Genomic DNA, 15,809 nt, shown 5'->3' with positions numbered 1-15,809 from the left:
TTCAATCGGGTGAATATCTGTCTGTATTCACACACTGAGTAGAGTGAACTCAGGTTGGCTGATATGGTCATAGTGTTGTAACAGAGCCATGAGGGACAGCGTGCATGGCGTGACAGCCTCTCTGCCTCCTGATTGGTTAAACTTCAGAGGGGCTACCACTCTACAATTCCCAACAGTCACCTGTTTGACCAATCAGCGTGAAGCGTGTGAGGCTCGGTCCCGCCTTGTTAACAGCTTTAACCAATCAGCGTGGAGCAGAGGAGAAAGGCCAACCGGCCACCGATAAAACATTCACCTATTGCGGTGAAGAGGTGATCAGGAGTCTTCAGATTGTTTTGGTGGGGGGGGTTGAGATAATCGATATCCCGGAAGTTTCACTTAAAACAGTCAGTTTGGAGACCGAACACCGTGCACAAACCATGGAGCCGCTGTTGTATTTAGCCGGCGTGGTCGTGGCGTTCCTGCTGTGGATCAAAGTCAAAGGTGTAGATTACGTGATCGTGCACCAGAGGTGGATATTCGTGTGTCTGTTCCTGCTGCCGCTCTCCGTGGTGTTCGATGTGTATTACTATGTGCGCGCGTGGCTCATTTTCAAGATGTGCAGTGCGCCCAAGCTGCACGACCAGCGCGTGCGAGACATCCAGCGACAGGTGAGCCTCAACCACCATCGTCATCTGTGTGATAGTGACTCTCACAGGTGTGTGTGAGTGAGACTGTGACTCTTACAGGTGTGTGTGTGTGTGTGTGCGTGCGTGCGTGCGCGTGCGTGCGTGTGTGTGTGTGTGTGTGTGTGTGTGGGGCCTATATGATACCTACACGATGAATAGAATGAGGACTTAGCTGTTTTTGCAAGGAATCCTGGATAGTAAAAAACTCACAGTGACCACCTATGTTTCCAATGGGACCATAGTGATGTTTGTGTGGAATACATGGGGTCAAAGCAACTTTATTGGCAGTGCATTGTGATGTAAGAGTGTGCTGCTTTATCTATATGTTATAAATTAATTATGTTTCATATCTACTCGCTTATTAACCAGATTTTTATGCAACTGGAGGACGTTTCACTTTGCCTGCACACAGTATATAACGTTTTGAACCGGCTTGTGATTGATTATCAACACCTACATCTTTAAATTAACCACCAATAAAGAGCCCCAAAGTTGTGACAATAAAGAGTTAGAGCCATGGCTGTCATAGCATTATTACATTGTACGTGGTAATTAAAATACATGCTTGATGTGTAACTTTGGTTGTTTATTCTGTGTTTAAAAGCACATCCATTTCTTTTGGATTTGGATTAGTTGGGCCTGCAAGTTCATGACCATTGTTCTTTCACCTACCGCGGTGAAGCAACTACTTACCTAATCAGTTTGAGTGTTCAACCATAAAGTTACAAAATAACAAAGTGTCCACATACTCTGTGAATCAAGTCTGACACAGGTGTTATTTAGCGATAATCCTCAGATAATAAGAGGCAGACATGGTCATATTTAATTGTTTAAAAGGGGCAATAAAAGTGATCGATGAACTGAATTGGTTCAGAAACGGGGCAAATATGATGAGCTTATATAGCACTTTAAAGTACTAGAGCGTTAACAACTTTGTCTGTCTCTGTGCTGTCGTACAGTTAAGGTCTATGCGAAGTTGTGTGAATGTAGGCAATCTGTTCACAGTCTGACAGAATGCTGACTATGTAAAGAGGGAGAGAGCCCTGGGAGCAGACGAGACAGACACCTAATACCTTGATTCCTAGAAGGATTTGGTCAGGAGAGAATAATCTGATGTGAAGTAGAGGTAAATCAAACTGATCCACAGGCCCAAGAGAGCGTTAGTCAATCATGTGTACAGGAATAATGACAGAAAGACTGATATGGGCTCTCCACAGTGGGGTGAAGGATTTGTGAAGATCAGCGTTCACAAAATACACTTTGAGGAGTTTAAATGAGCTGCCAAGGCCTTCGAAGAAGGTCCTCAGTCACTTTATAGGTCACTTAAGAGACGATAATGTGTTCTTGTCTTTATCCCACATTTCAGGTGAGCGAATGGAGGAAGGACGGCAGTAAGACCCACATGTGTACGGGTCGACCCGGCTGGCTCACGGTGTCTCTCAGAGTGGGGAAGTACAAGAAAACCCACAAGAACATCATGATCAACATGATGGACATTCTGGAGGTGGACACAAAGAGGCAGGTAGGAGGAGTCAGTCAATCCCGTCAGCCTCAGCTCTAGTGCTAAGTAGCTTACTTTAGCATGCTAGCACACAAAACTAAGATGGCGAACATAGTAAAGATTACACCCTCAAAACATCTGCATGTTAGCAGTTATCGTGAGTGTGATAGCATGCTAACACACTAAACTAAGATGGTGAACTAAGTAAACATTACACCCTCTAAGCAGCTGCATGTTAGCATTGTCATTGTGAACGTGTTAGCATGCTAGCACACAAAACTAAGCTGGTGAACAAAGTAAACATTACACCCTCTAAACATCTGCATGTTAGCATTGTCATTGTAAGCATGTTAGCATGCTAACACACTAAACTAAGATGGTGAACAAAGTAAACATTACACCCATCTAAACATCTGCATGTTAGCATTGTCATTGTGATCGTATTAGCATGCTAGCACACTACAGTAAGATGGTAAACATTACATCCTCTAAACATCTGCATGTTAGCATGGTCATTTTGAGCATGTTAGCATGCTAACACACTAAACTAAGATGGTGAACAAAGTAAACATTACACCCTCTAAACATCTGCATGTTAGCATTGTCATTTTGAGCGAGTTAGCGTACAACCTGGTACGAAAAACACAGGCATCGTAGCTTTAGTGGGAGACGTCACTTGAGCGACTTTCGGGTGCGTCGTCTTTCTATTAACGTAATTTTTCACAGGGGCGGAACTTCACCTCTCAATTGACTCCAATGGGAAGTTAAACAGATTATGACCGATACATTCGCTCCATAGTTGCCAAAGTAAATATCGGATCCATTTTTCAGAAGCCACATATCTTCAGAGCATTCTCACACTGAAATGATGTTTTTCAAACACACAAATCAGGTCTTGTAATGCTAAAAATGGCTGACAAGCCAACAGCCAGACTTTTAGAACCCCTTCATTTGAAGGACACTGCTTAAATACTTTTACCGTTTCACTAGTCTTTTCTACTAAATGTATTTGGCTAACCTACGGGGTTTGTTTAAACCTGTGTGCTCATCCGGCTACCTCTGTTTCTAGCCACCTTGAACTTCTGTTAATCAGCGGGGACGTCGTGTTCCCACATGACATAATCTGCTGTTATTATTGACCAATAATGGTGCTATGACAGAAATCAGTAATGTTAAAATGTATCTGTCTGGATTTTGTATCGTCAGCCTGATTGCAAATCCTTGTTTTTTTTTTAGGTGGTGAGAGTGGAGCCGCTGGCCAACATGGGTCAGGTGACCGCTCTCCTCACCTCTATTGGCTGGACGCTGCCGGTGCTGCCCGAGCTGGATGACCTCACTGTGGGTAAGTCGCCCTGCAAATCGTGCATTATTCCCTGTGTGACCATCACAGAGTGGCATCATCTGTGGCTCTCTGGCTTCTAGAAATAGAGACGTGTTGATGATCTCCACGGCTCATTGTTCTGTGAGGCCGATCCTGCGTCTCTTCCATCAATCCCTGCATCCTGTTTAGAGCACCAGCGACTTCTCTAATTGAGTTAGAGGATTGATGTTGTAGCTCAGGAGATGAAATCGGGAGGAAATGGCTGCAGCGGTGGAAGCACCCCTGGATCGGGTTTCATAATGGATTCCCTGATGCCATAAACTGCGCATCAGCAATCCTAATGTTTTCCCATCAGGCAGCGGTGCATTCATTTATCCTGATGTCCAAGTAGGCACACACACATACTCAGCAAACAGCAGGCAAACGCTGCTTGTGCTCGTGTGTGTGTGTGTGTGTGTGTGTGTTTGCCCACCTGGAAAGATATTGAATTTAAAAATCTTTAATTATCTCTCCTCTCTCAGGTGGTTTGGTGATGGGCACAGGCATTGAGTCATCCTCTCACATTTACGGGCTGTTTCAGCACATCTGCGTCGCATTTGAACTGGTTCTAGCTGACGGCAGCTTGGTGCGCTGCACTGAGGTGAGTATTGAGTGTGTGACGCGTGTGTGTGTGTGTGTGTGTGTGTGTGTTCAGGAGCCCTGTGGCATGAAGTAGTGGGTGACTGAGCACGCCATCTTTGGAAAGACTTCTGTTATTACAAAGTTCAGTGGCCCTCCTCCCTACTTTCACAACTCAACCCTGATTTCAAGCTCAAAATGTTGATGAGGCAATATTTTTTACAAAGCTCAAATCACAATTAAATTAGTAAAATCAATGAAAAATAAACATAACAAATGGTGCTTCCTGTTTACGGAACCATTCCAGCTGTTTTCTATTTTTGAACCAAGAGCTACTAAATGTCATTACCGCTGTCACTGAATGAGTGAGCAGGCTTTCCGCTCTGTTAGATTTTATCTTCGCCTGTAAGAAGCAAAGTCTGGGTCGCTCTAAACACGTGTTAACTTACATCTATATGACACATTAAGTTATGTTGTAACGCGTAATAAAGTAAAGCGGGTGAAGGTTCTGGAGAGAGATAATGATAGATAGATAGATACTTTATTCATCCCAAGGGAAAATTAGTTTGTTAGACCCTTAATAAGGAAAAGAATCCACATCTACTGTTCCTCAAAGCTGACATATTGGTTCTAATCACAGACTGAGACCCATTGGTTTGTGGTCTGCTGTTTTGGCCTGATACCCTGCTTTATGGTCTGTTTGACTCTAAATGGACCATCATTTACTAAATGAAGAAGACTTGAAACTAGAGATTGAGACCATAAACTCATGTTTACAATGTTTACTGAGGTAATAAATCAAGAGAGAAGTAGAGTCATTTTCTCATAGACTTCTATACAACCAGAGGTGGACATTAGAGAGAATGCAGCTTTAAGACATGAAGCTTTGACTTTCCTTTTCTGACCTGGAGTTTGCCGCTTTACTAGCAACTACAAAATAGAATCTTGTTACAGAAACATGATCCCCAAAAAAACACCTCTCCTATCTTTTTCTTTTCTGATTAATCATTTTCAAACGGCCCCGAATGTAAAAGTTAGCCAGACTTGGTTTAACTTGTGATAGAGGTCCCACGGTTGCAGTAAAATGTTGTGTAATTGTCTCATCAAGTAAGCAAAAACAGTGGTCTCCTTGTGGAGAAGATGAAATGTGAGGTTTGCTAATGGGTTAGCCAACACGGTGCCGAACGTTAGAAACCCAGAAGGCCGAGACCACGTTCATTATGTTTCATAGACGAGTGTACAGTCTTGTTCAAATACACAATATACGTGTTTTTCTGTCTCTTAGGAGGAGAACTCGGACCTGTTCCACGCCGTCCCGTGGTCCTGTGGAACCCTGGGGTTCCTGGTTGCAGCTGAGATTAAAATAGTCCCCACTAAAGCCTGGGTGAAGCTGCGCTACGAGCCGGTCAGAGGGCTGGAGAACATCTGCAAGCGCTTCACCGAAGCGTCGGAGAACAAGCAGAACACGTTCGTAGAGGGACTCCAGTACTCACGGGACGCCGCCGTCATCATGACGGGAACGATGACGGACCACGCCGAGCCGGATAAGGTGAGGTTTGACTTGTTTTATCACATTTAAAGGGATATTTCAACCTGGACCCTTTTTGTGTCTATGTGACTAATATGGACTGCAAGGTTATCTCTTACATTGCAGCAACTCGTCACCGTCACTGTAGGTCAACTAAATGTGCTTGTTATTGCCACTGAAAGGCTCAGATTAAGTGTCTGACAACATTATGAAGAGAACCCTCCAGAGAAAGAAAAAAGTTCTTCTTTACCTTTTAACAGTAAAATACAATACAATAAATCTGTATTGTCCACTAGGCTGTAAATGTGTCTTCGACTCACCAAACACAAGACAGAAAAACATGGGAAATAGGCTGAAAAATGACCGACGTTGCGCTTTGACCTCCCCTCGTCCTCTCTGACGACAGATCAATAGAATCGGCCTTCACTTCAAGCCCTGGTTCTTCAAACACGTGGAGGGATACCTGAAAGACGACCAGGCTGCAGTGGAATACATCCCTCTGAGACATTACTATCACAGACACACACGCAGCATCTTCTGGGAGATTCAGGTACTCACAACTACACACACACACACACACACACACACACACAGAGGCTGTTTCCACAAGCTTTATTCCTACATTAAGTTACTGCACATTTCTGCCAGATATTACCTCGTCATCATCCCATCAACTTCTTGCTCACTTCTCTTTATTACACTCTAATGCTCTTTCTCTGTCACACATTTCGTGTACACACTCACACACACACACACACCATTAGCCATTAGTGAGAAGGGCTTGGCATCCATTGTTTTCTGTAACAGTAAGTGGTGTGCTGAATTATGCATAGTATTGGTTTGGCAGATGCCTACAGGAGCCCTCTCTGGATCTTTGGGTGCTCTCTGATTCTTGTTCTGGAGACAGTGCAGAGATAAAAGGCAGACCGACCGGTGCTTTGGTTACATCCACACTTTGTGATTATTGTGGTGTTGGCCATGGAGACGTGCGGGTGTTTGACACTGTTTGGTAGGTTGTGGCTGCCCCCTGCTGGAGAGGAGTGCAACTGGATCGTGTCAGTGTCTCATCTACATGACAAATTCTGTCCTCAGAGAAATACAACATTCTATATTGACGGTTTGAGGTTTAATATTGAGTCACGTCCTACAAATATCTAATTCTAATGAAATGCATTAACGTGCATATTGATGATCTGTTGAATGCTTCCATTTTAGGCCAGAAAATAAAATGATTCAATCTCATTTGTGTCTGTGTTAGACGACCGTGATGTGATTTACAGACGCACAGCTTCATCCTTATTTAAAACAACTAGATTCTTCTCGTCACACTGCAGGTTTTGTAACAAATGCGTCCTCACACGCTCACTAACGCTTCATATGAATCTTTATGACGGTCCGCTCTGTATCAGAGGAGTGAAATGCACATGTTGGGTAAGCTGCCTACTTACAGCACCAGCCTGTTATCGTTTCATAGCAGCAGCTTAGCGTTAGATGTACAAATAGTGTTCTTTTAAATGTCCTCGGGGCACGCTCACAGCTTTGGTTATAGAATGACCTGTGAAATGTGACACGATCCTCAACATGTTTAAACTTGTGGATGATCAATCGAGTTGAACTCTTTGTCTTATCAGTTTATATTCTGTCATTTGATCCAAAATCACGGTAACCACACTTTACGTTTTCTGTTTTATTTAGATTTTTATTGACATTATTGACTTTTCTTATGACATTGCACTGCTTGAAACTGTCTCTTGGAAATGTTAAAGACCACATACATTCACATGTTAGACGTTTTTCAAAGTAAAAATATTTTCATTATATTTAATATAGTTTTATGTAAATATATATATATATATGTGTGTGTGTGTGTGTGTATATATATCTATATATATGTATATATATATATATATATATATATAATATAATATAATATAATTTCAGGTATTTAAATGTTAACATTAACGAATTCATATTCATAGTTTGTTATTCAATTGCTTGCACACACATTTAACTCTGTCTGAGTTAACAGATCTACAGATGAAGATAATCGTCGACATCATTTAAACTTAAAACATGAGGAGTAAAAAACTTGACTCAAAACCCAACAATATTCCATTTTCAGTTGTAAGCAAATGTTTGGCTTTGTTGTTTTAAAAACAACAAACAATGATTTATTACAATTGTTTCTGCTACTAGATTGGTTGTTACAGCACAATGCGTTTATCCCCGTTTGTGAACATCTGTGTGTGTTTGTGTCCTTTTCTCCAGGATATTATTCCCTTCGGCAACAACCCGATATTTCGCTGGGTTTTTGGTTGGATGGTTCCTCCTAAGATCTCCCTGTTGAAGCTCACGCAGGGAGAGACCATCAGACGGCTGTATGAGGAGCACCACGTGGTCCAGGACATGCTGGTTCCCATGAAGAATCTGCAGGCTGCCATCACGCGCTTCCACCAGGACATCGACGTGAGACTCGGACCTGAATGAAGCTGGTTTAATGTAAGCCGTTACCCGCTGTCTGCGGTCCCGTCTGAACCCCTGTGCGTCTTGTGTGGTTCCAGGTCTACCCTCTGTGGCTGTGTCCCTTCCTGTTGCCCCCCGGCAGAGGGATGGTCCACCCCAAAGGTCCGGAGGAGGAGCTGTACGTGGACATTGGAGCTTATGGAGAGCCCAAAGTCAAACACTTTGAAGCTAAAGCATCAACGCGTCAGCTGGAGAAGTTTGTGAGAGACGTGCACGGGTAAGTCTCAAATAATCCGTGAATACTAAACATAATGACATCAACGCTGTTGTATTTATATGCGCATGTGCCGTCTTCCTCCCGCAGCTTCCAGATGCTGTATGCAGATGTGTACATGGACCGAGAGGAGTTCTGGGAGATGTTTGACGGACAGCTGTATCACAGGCTGAGAGAGGAACTCGGCTGTAAGGACGCCTTCCCGGAGGTTTACGACAAAATCTGTAAAGCCGCCCGACACTGACCCCGATCGCTGGTACCCCGACCTCGGCCCTGTGTCACCGAGGGAATGTTGTCGGCAGCGTGGGATGTTTCAACTAAGACAAACTGTTTTACATCTCAGAAATAAGCTCTGCGCACACTACTGCACACTACTACACACGACTACACACTAAAGGCTTGTCTTCAGAGGCCCTTCTATCAACGTGAAGCAGGAGCACAAGTATTGTACGTCATGAATGTATTTTGTCTTCTCTTTCTCCAGAGCTTATTTCAACATCCACGTTCTGATTTCATGTGCTGCTGTTATGAGCATATTGGACCGAATGTTTTATCCTTTTGTATGTTCGGCCGTGTTTAACGACCTAATAATGACCTACAAGTGCCATACACTTTATAAACACGACTTCCTCATTACAGTCACGCACATATTTTTAAATACACTTTTGTAATAAATATTTGATAAAGAGAAACCAACCAAATTCTATTGTAACTCATACAATAACTAACAAAAAGCGCTTTTATTGTGATGTTTTATTAAATACAGATTCTGAAGTTGAACTGTAATAATTGTTCACAGACATCACGACTCATGGATTTGCTTTGAGCACATTTGTTTTGACTATTTGAAGAACAGCCCAGTGCGATGCTGATCCTTTGTCCTTCTGTATCTTTAACTTCTCTACACACGTGTTGGCGTTTAGTCTAATAAACTGATGTGTCATCAATGCTCATGTCACCTCGTTTGAATATCTGGACAATTTCACTTTTTGAGGGTTTGTTTGTTGTCCGTGTGTGATCTGAAAGACGTCGTAGCAAACCAGTGACTAATGAGTCTCTACTTGTTCTTAATTGGACGATTTCTAAATATACCGGTATGATGGCGAGCCCGTTTAACATGCAGCGGTAATAACAATCAACAACACTCAGTGTTTGATTATATCTCCCAGCGGCCAGCAAAATACAGACATTCAACTTTGTATAACGAGTCATAAAAAGTCACAATTCAATCCAGCATGAAAAAGCAACAGTAATTAAAGCTGCAAGCAGCATTGACCGGGCCCTCGCACATTCACGCACGTCGAGGGTACTGGCAGGACTCTGGAGGACGCTGCCGTGCGTTTCTTTGACCATCAAACACTGCGTGCATGAGTTAGATGATATTTCCTGCATCGACCAGCAGCGTAACAAGATCGCGTTGACAGGTCTTACTTTTTTAGTTACTTTACTTTTAAAGTTACTTTTTTAGTTACTTTACTTTTAAAGTTACTTTTTTAGTTACTTTACTTTTTTAGTTACTTTTTTAGTTACTTTACTTTTAAAGTTACTTTACTTTTAAAGTTACTTTTTTAGTTACTTTACTTTTAAAGTTACTTTACTTTTAAAGTTACTTTTTTAGTTACTTTACTTTTAAAGTTACTTTACTTTTAAAGTTACTTTTTTAGTTACTTTATTTTAAAAGTAACTAAAAAAGTAAAGTAACTAAAAAAGTAACTTTAAAAGTAAAGTAACTAAAAAAGTAACTTTAAAAGTAAAGTGACTAAAAAAGTAACTTTAAAAGTAAAGTAACTAAAAAAGTAACTTTAAAAGTAAAGTAACTAAAAAAGTAACTTTAAAAGTAAAGTAACTTTAAAAGTAACTAAAAAAGTAAAGTAACTTTAAAAGTACTAAAAAAGTAACTTTAAAAGTAAAGTAACTAAAAAAGTAACTTTAAAAGTAAAGTAACTAAAAAAGTAACTTTAAAAGTAAAGTAACTAAAAAAGTAACTTTAAAAGTAAAGTAACTAAAAAAGTAACTTTAAAAGTAAAGTAACTAAAAAAGTAACTTTAAAAGTAAAGTAACTAAAAAAGTAACTTTAAAAGTAAAGTAACTAAAAAAGTAACTTTAAAAGTAAAGTAACTTTAAAAGTAACTTTAAAAGTAAAGTAACTTTAAAAGTAACTTTAAAAGTAAAGTAACTTTAAAAGTAACTTTAAAAGTAAAGTAACTTTAAAAGTAACTTTAAAAGTAAAGTAACTTTAAAAGTAACTAAAAAAGTAAAGTAACTTTAAAAGTAACTAAAAAAGTAAAGTAACTTTAAAAGTAACTAAAAAAGTAAAGTAACTTAAAAAGTAACTTTAAAAGTAAAGTAACTAAAAAAGTAACTTTAAAAGTAAAGTAACTTTAAAAGTAACTAAAAAAGTAAAGTAACTTTAAAAGTACTAAAAAAGTAACTTTAAAAGTAAAGTAACTAAAAAAGTAACTTTAAAAGTAAAGTAACTAAAAAAGTAACTTTAAAAGTAAAGTAACTAAAAAAGTATTTTTAAAAGTAAAGTAACTAAAAAAGTAACTTTAAAAGTAAAGTAACTTTAAAAGTAACTAAAAAAGTAAAGTAACTTTAAAAGTAACTAAAAAAGTAAAGTAACTTTAAAAGTAACTAAAAAAGTAAAGTAACTTTAAAAGTAACTAAAAAAGTAAAGTAACTAAAAAAGTAACTTTAAAAGTAAAGTAACTTTAAAAGTAACTAAAAAAGTAAAGTAACTAAAAAAGTAACTTTAAAAGTAAAGTAACTTTAAAAGTAACTAAAAAAGTAAAGTAACTAAAAAAGTAACTTTAAAAGTAAAGTAACTAAAAAAGCAACTTTAAAAATAAAGTAACTTAAGTAAAGTTATGACTTTTCGACATGGTACACTGACTTTTTCCAATCGCCAAAGACGTTGCACTATTCACATTTGTACAATGTGTAATAAATTATTGTGAAATTCTAATGAAGTCTCTCCTGATTGAATGACTTTTTTGACTGTTTTTCGACTTTAACCCTAGTAGAACAAACTGAAAAAACACAATTGGGTTTCATCATTAAATTCTTTTCTTTACTGCATTTGCACATAATTCACTGAACACACGGAAGTCCAGAAGCATCCAATACATAAACTGACCGATGAAAACAAGGTAAAAACAATACGTCTGTAATAAAATACACTTTCATGTTCTTCTATGCATAATATAAAAACAATAAAGGAAAATATTTAAATTGCAGTAATTACTATTTACAAAAGGCATTTTCTTTTAAAAGGAACTTTTACAACTTCAGTACCTAAAATAAATCAAACTATATGCAGGTCAGGTGCAGTAGTACAAAAAGGCTTTGATATCAGGAGAGTAAGGTGACAGTTTTACAGCAGGACAGAAAGGCGGGATAAGGCCTGATGAACATTAGGTAGCCTGGAGGAGTTCACCAATGAGGAGCGAGTGCTTTTCCTCCGTTTCGTCTCTGGCCGGTCCAGGTTGCTTTCCAACTCAGCTGATATCACGCAGAAGTTCCAAATCATCAAGGTTGATAGGGTGAGGTCATCGCTAACGGAAAAAACGAGCCTGTTGACGAGGGCAAACATATCAATAGTACAAACTACTAAACTTTTTGCCCCTATCATGTCCTACAGCCCGTCAACGGCCTCCCTACTGCACAGACCTGCTTCTTCCTGTTTCGCCTGCCCCCTTACACGAGCCAGGCCATCCTCGCTGAGCGTCTGCGTTACTCCATCCACAACTGCCCCTCCATCGACAACTACATGCTGACCCACAACACCGACGCAGCAGACAGCTCCGACACAGAGGAGTGAAGCGGCCAGCTGTGGTCAACCTGGTGATGAATGTATCTTCTCCCATGCCATGCACATTATGCACTGAACACAGACTTCTATTCGCCAAACCTGTAAGGTAGTGTACTGTACTGTTTATATGTTGGTTGAAATTAAAGATATGTGTAGTTTTGGTTTTCCAAATGTGCAAGGTGTTGTAATTAATGCAGTGCTTACTCTGAATCAACACTACAGGGATACGGAATAAGAGTTTTTCAAATAAAAATAAAGTAACTAAAAAAGTAACTTTAAAAGTAAAGTAACTTTAAAAGTAAAGTAACTAAAAAAGTAACTTTAAAAGTAAAGTAACTTTAAAAGTAAAGTAACTAAAAAGTAACTTTAAAAGTAAAGTAACTTTAAAAGTAAAGTAACTAAAAAAGTAACTTTAAAAATAAAGTAACTTTAAAAGTAACTAAAAAAGTAAAGTAACTAAAAAAGTAACTTTAAAAGTAAAGTAACTAAAAAAGTAACTTTAAAAGTAAAGTAACTTTAAAAGTAACTAAAAAGTAAAGTAACTAAAAAAGTAACTTTAAAAGTAAAGTAACTAAAAAAGTAACTTTAAAAGTAAAGTAACTTTAAAAGTAACTAAAAAAGTAAAGTAACTAAAAAAGTAACTTTAAAAGTAAAGTAACTAAAAAAGTAACTTTAAAAGTAAAGTAACTTTAAAAGTAACTAAAAGATTAAAGTAACTAAAAAAGTAACTTTAAAAGTAAAGTAACTAAAAAAGCAACTTTAAAAATAAAGTAACTTAAGTAAAGTTATGACTTTTCGCCATGGTACACTGACTTTTTCATGACTTTTTTCGACATCCTATACTATGCTGTTTATAACTCCGCAGCAACTCCCTTCATCAACATCGATTGTCTTCCTTCAGGATGGAGTCCAATCGCCAAAGACGTTGCACTATTCACATTTGTACAATGTGTAATAAATTATTGTGAAATTCTAATGAAGTCTCTCCTGATTGAATGACTTTTTTGACTGTTTTTCGACTTTAACCCCAGTAGAACAAAGTGAAAAAACACAATTGGGTTTCATCATTAAATTCTTTTCTTTACTGCATTTGCACATAATTCACTGAACACACGGAAGTCCAGAAGCATCCAATACATAAACTGACCGATGAAAACAAGGTAAAAACAATACGTCTGTAATAAAATACACTTTCATGTTCTTCTATGCATAATATAAAAACAATAAAGGAAAATATTTAAATTGCAGTAATTACTATTTACAAAAGGCATTTTCTTTTAAAAGGAACTTTTACAACTTCAGTACCTAAAATAAATCAAACTATATGCAGGTCAGGTGCAGTAGTACAAAAAGGCTTTGATATCAGGAGAGTAAGGTGACAGTTTTACAGCAGGACAGATAGGCGGGATAAGGCCTGATGAACATTAGGTAGCCTGGAGGAGTTCACCAATGAGGAGCGAGTGCTTTTCCTCCGTTTCGTCTCTGGCCGGTCCAGGTTGCTTTCCAACCCAGCTGATATCACGCAGAAGTTCCAAATCATCAAGGTTGATAGGGTGAGGTCATCGCTAACGGAAATAACGAGCCTGTTGACGAGGGCAAACACATCAATAGTACAAACTACTAAACTTTTTCCCCCTATCATGTCCTACAGCCCATCAACGGCCTCCCTACTGCACAGACCTGCTTCTTCCTGTTTCGCCTGCCCCCTTACACGAGCCAGGCCATCCTCGCTGAGCGTCTGCGTTACTCCATCCACAACTGCCCCTCCATCGACAACTACATGCTGACCCACAACACCGACGCAGCAGACAGCTCCGACACAGAGGAGTGAAGCGGCCAGCTGTGGTCAACCTGGTGATGAATGTATCTTCTCCCATGCCATGCACATTATGCACTGAACACAGACTTCTATTCGCCAAACCTGTAAGGTAGTGTACTGTACTGTTTATATGTTGGTTGAAATTAAAGATATGTGTAGTTTTGGTTTTCCAAATGTGCAAGGTGTTGTAATTAATGCAGTGCTTACTCTGAATCAACACTATAGAGATACGGAATAAGAGTTTTTCAAATAAAAATAAAGTAACTAAAAAAGTAACTTTAAAAGTAAAGTAACTTTAAAAGTAAAGTAACTAAAAAAGTAACTTTAAAAGTAAAGTAACTTTAAAAGTAACTTTAAAAGTAAAGTAACTAAAAAAGTAACTTTAAAAGTAAAGTAACTTTAAAAGTAACTAAAAAAGTAAAGTAACTAAAAAAGTAACTTTAAAAGTAAAGTAACTAAAAAAGTAACTTTAAAAGTAAAGTAACTAAAAAAGTAACTTTAAAAGTAAAGTAACTTTAAAAGTAACTAAAAAGTAAAGTAACTAAAAAAGTAACTTTAAAAGTAAAGTAACTTTAAAAGTAACTAAAAAAGTAAAGTAACTAAAAAAGTAACTTTAAAAGTAAAGTAACTAAAAAAGCAACTTTAAAAATAAAGTAACTTAAGTAAAGTTATGACTTTTCGACATGGTACACTGACTTTTTCATGACTTTTTTCGACATCCTATACTATGCTGTTTATAACTCCGCAGCAACTCCCTTCATCAACATCGATTGTCTTCCTTCAGGATGGAGTCCAATCGCCAAAGACGTTGCACTATTCACATTTGTACAATGTGTAATAAATTATTGTGAAATTCTAATGAAGTCTCTCCTGATTGAATGACTTTTTTGACTGTTTTTCGACTTTAACCCCAGTAGAACAAAGTGAAAAAACACAATTGGGTTTCATCATTAAATTCTTTTCTTTACTGCATTTGCACATAATTCACTGAACACACGGAAGTCCAGAAGCATCCAATACATAAACTGACCGATGAAAACAAGGTAAAAACAATACGTCTGTAATAAAATACACTTTCATGTTCTTCTATGCATAATATAAAAACAATAAAGGAAAATATTTAAATTGCAGTAATTACTATTTACAAAAGGCATTTTCTTTTAAAAGGAACTTTTACAACTTCAGTACCTAAAATAAATCAAACTATATGCAGGTCAGGTGCAGTAGTACAAAAAGGCTTTGATATCAGGAGAGTAAGGTGACAGTTTTACAGCAGGACAGAAAGGCGGGATAAGGCCTGATGAACATTAGGTAGCCTGGAGGAGTTCACCAATGAGGAGCGAGTGCTTTTCCTCCGTTTCATCTCTGGCCGGTCCAGGTTGCTTTCCAACCCAGCTGATATCACGCAGAAGTTCCAAATCATCAAGGTTGATAGGGTGAGGTCATCGCTAACGGAAATAACGAGCCTGTTGACGAGGGCAAACATATCAATAGTACAAACTACTAAACTTTTTCCCCCTATCATGTCCTACAGCCCGTCAACGGCCTCCCTACTGCACAGACCTGCTTCTTCGTGTTTCGCCTGCCCCCTTACACGAGCCAGGCCATCCTCGCTGAGCGTCTGCGTTACTCCATCCACAACTGCCCCTCCATCGACAACTACATGCTGACCCACAACACCGACGCAGCAGACAGCTCCGACACAGAGGAGTGAAGCGGCCAGCTGTGGTCAACCTGGTGATGAATGTATCTTCTCCCATGCCATGCACATTATGCACTGAACACAGACTTCTATTTGCCAAACCT

At 38.7% G+C, this 15,809-nt stretch overlaps 1 protein-coding gene across 1 annotated transcript; it reads left to right on the top strand.

Annotated features, from left to right (window-relative positions):
* The first annotated feature begins 290 nt into the window (after positions 1 to 290).
* Positions 291 to 9,313, top strand: dhcr24 (24-dehydrocholesterol reductase). Its single transcript, XM_079158641.1, has 9 exons — positions 291 to 650; positions 2,035 to 2,190; positions 3,406 to 3,511; positions 4,012 to 4,130; positions 5,394 to 5,657; positions 6,043 to 6,186; positions 7,905 to 8,102; positions 8,198 to 8,376; positions 8,464 to 9,313. The coding sequence occupies exons 1-9, from the start codon at positions 420 to 422 to the stop codon at positions 8,615 to 8,617; spliced, it is 1,551 nt and encodes a 516-aa protein (XP_079014767.1). The 5' UTR covers positions 291 to 419; the 3' UTR covers positions 8,618 to 9,313.
* The last annotated feature ends 6,496 nt before the right edge of the window (positions 9,314 to 15,809 follow it).

Source organism: Pholis gunnellus (assembly GCF_910591455.1).
Source record: "Pholis gunnellus genome assembly, chromosome: 4".
In the NCBI taxonomy this organism is placed as follows: domain Eukaryota; kingdom Metazoa; phylum Chordata; class Actinopteri; order Perciformes; family Pholidae; genus Pholis; species Pholis gunnellus.
The sequence above is the reverse complement of the archived record's forward strand: the minus strand, read 5'-3'. Positions and strand labels throughout refer to the sequence as shown.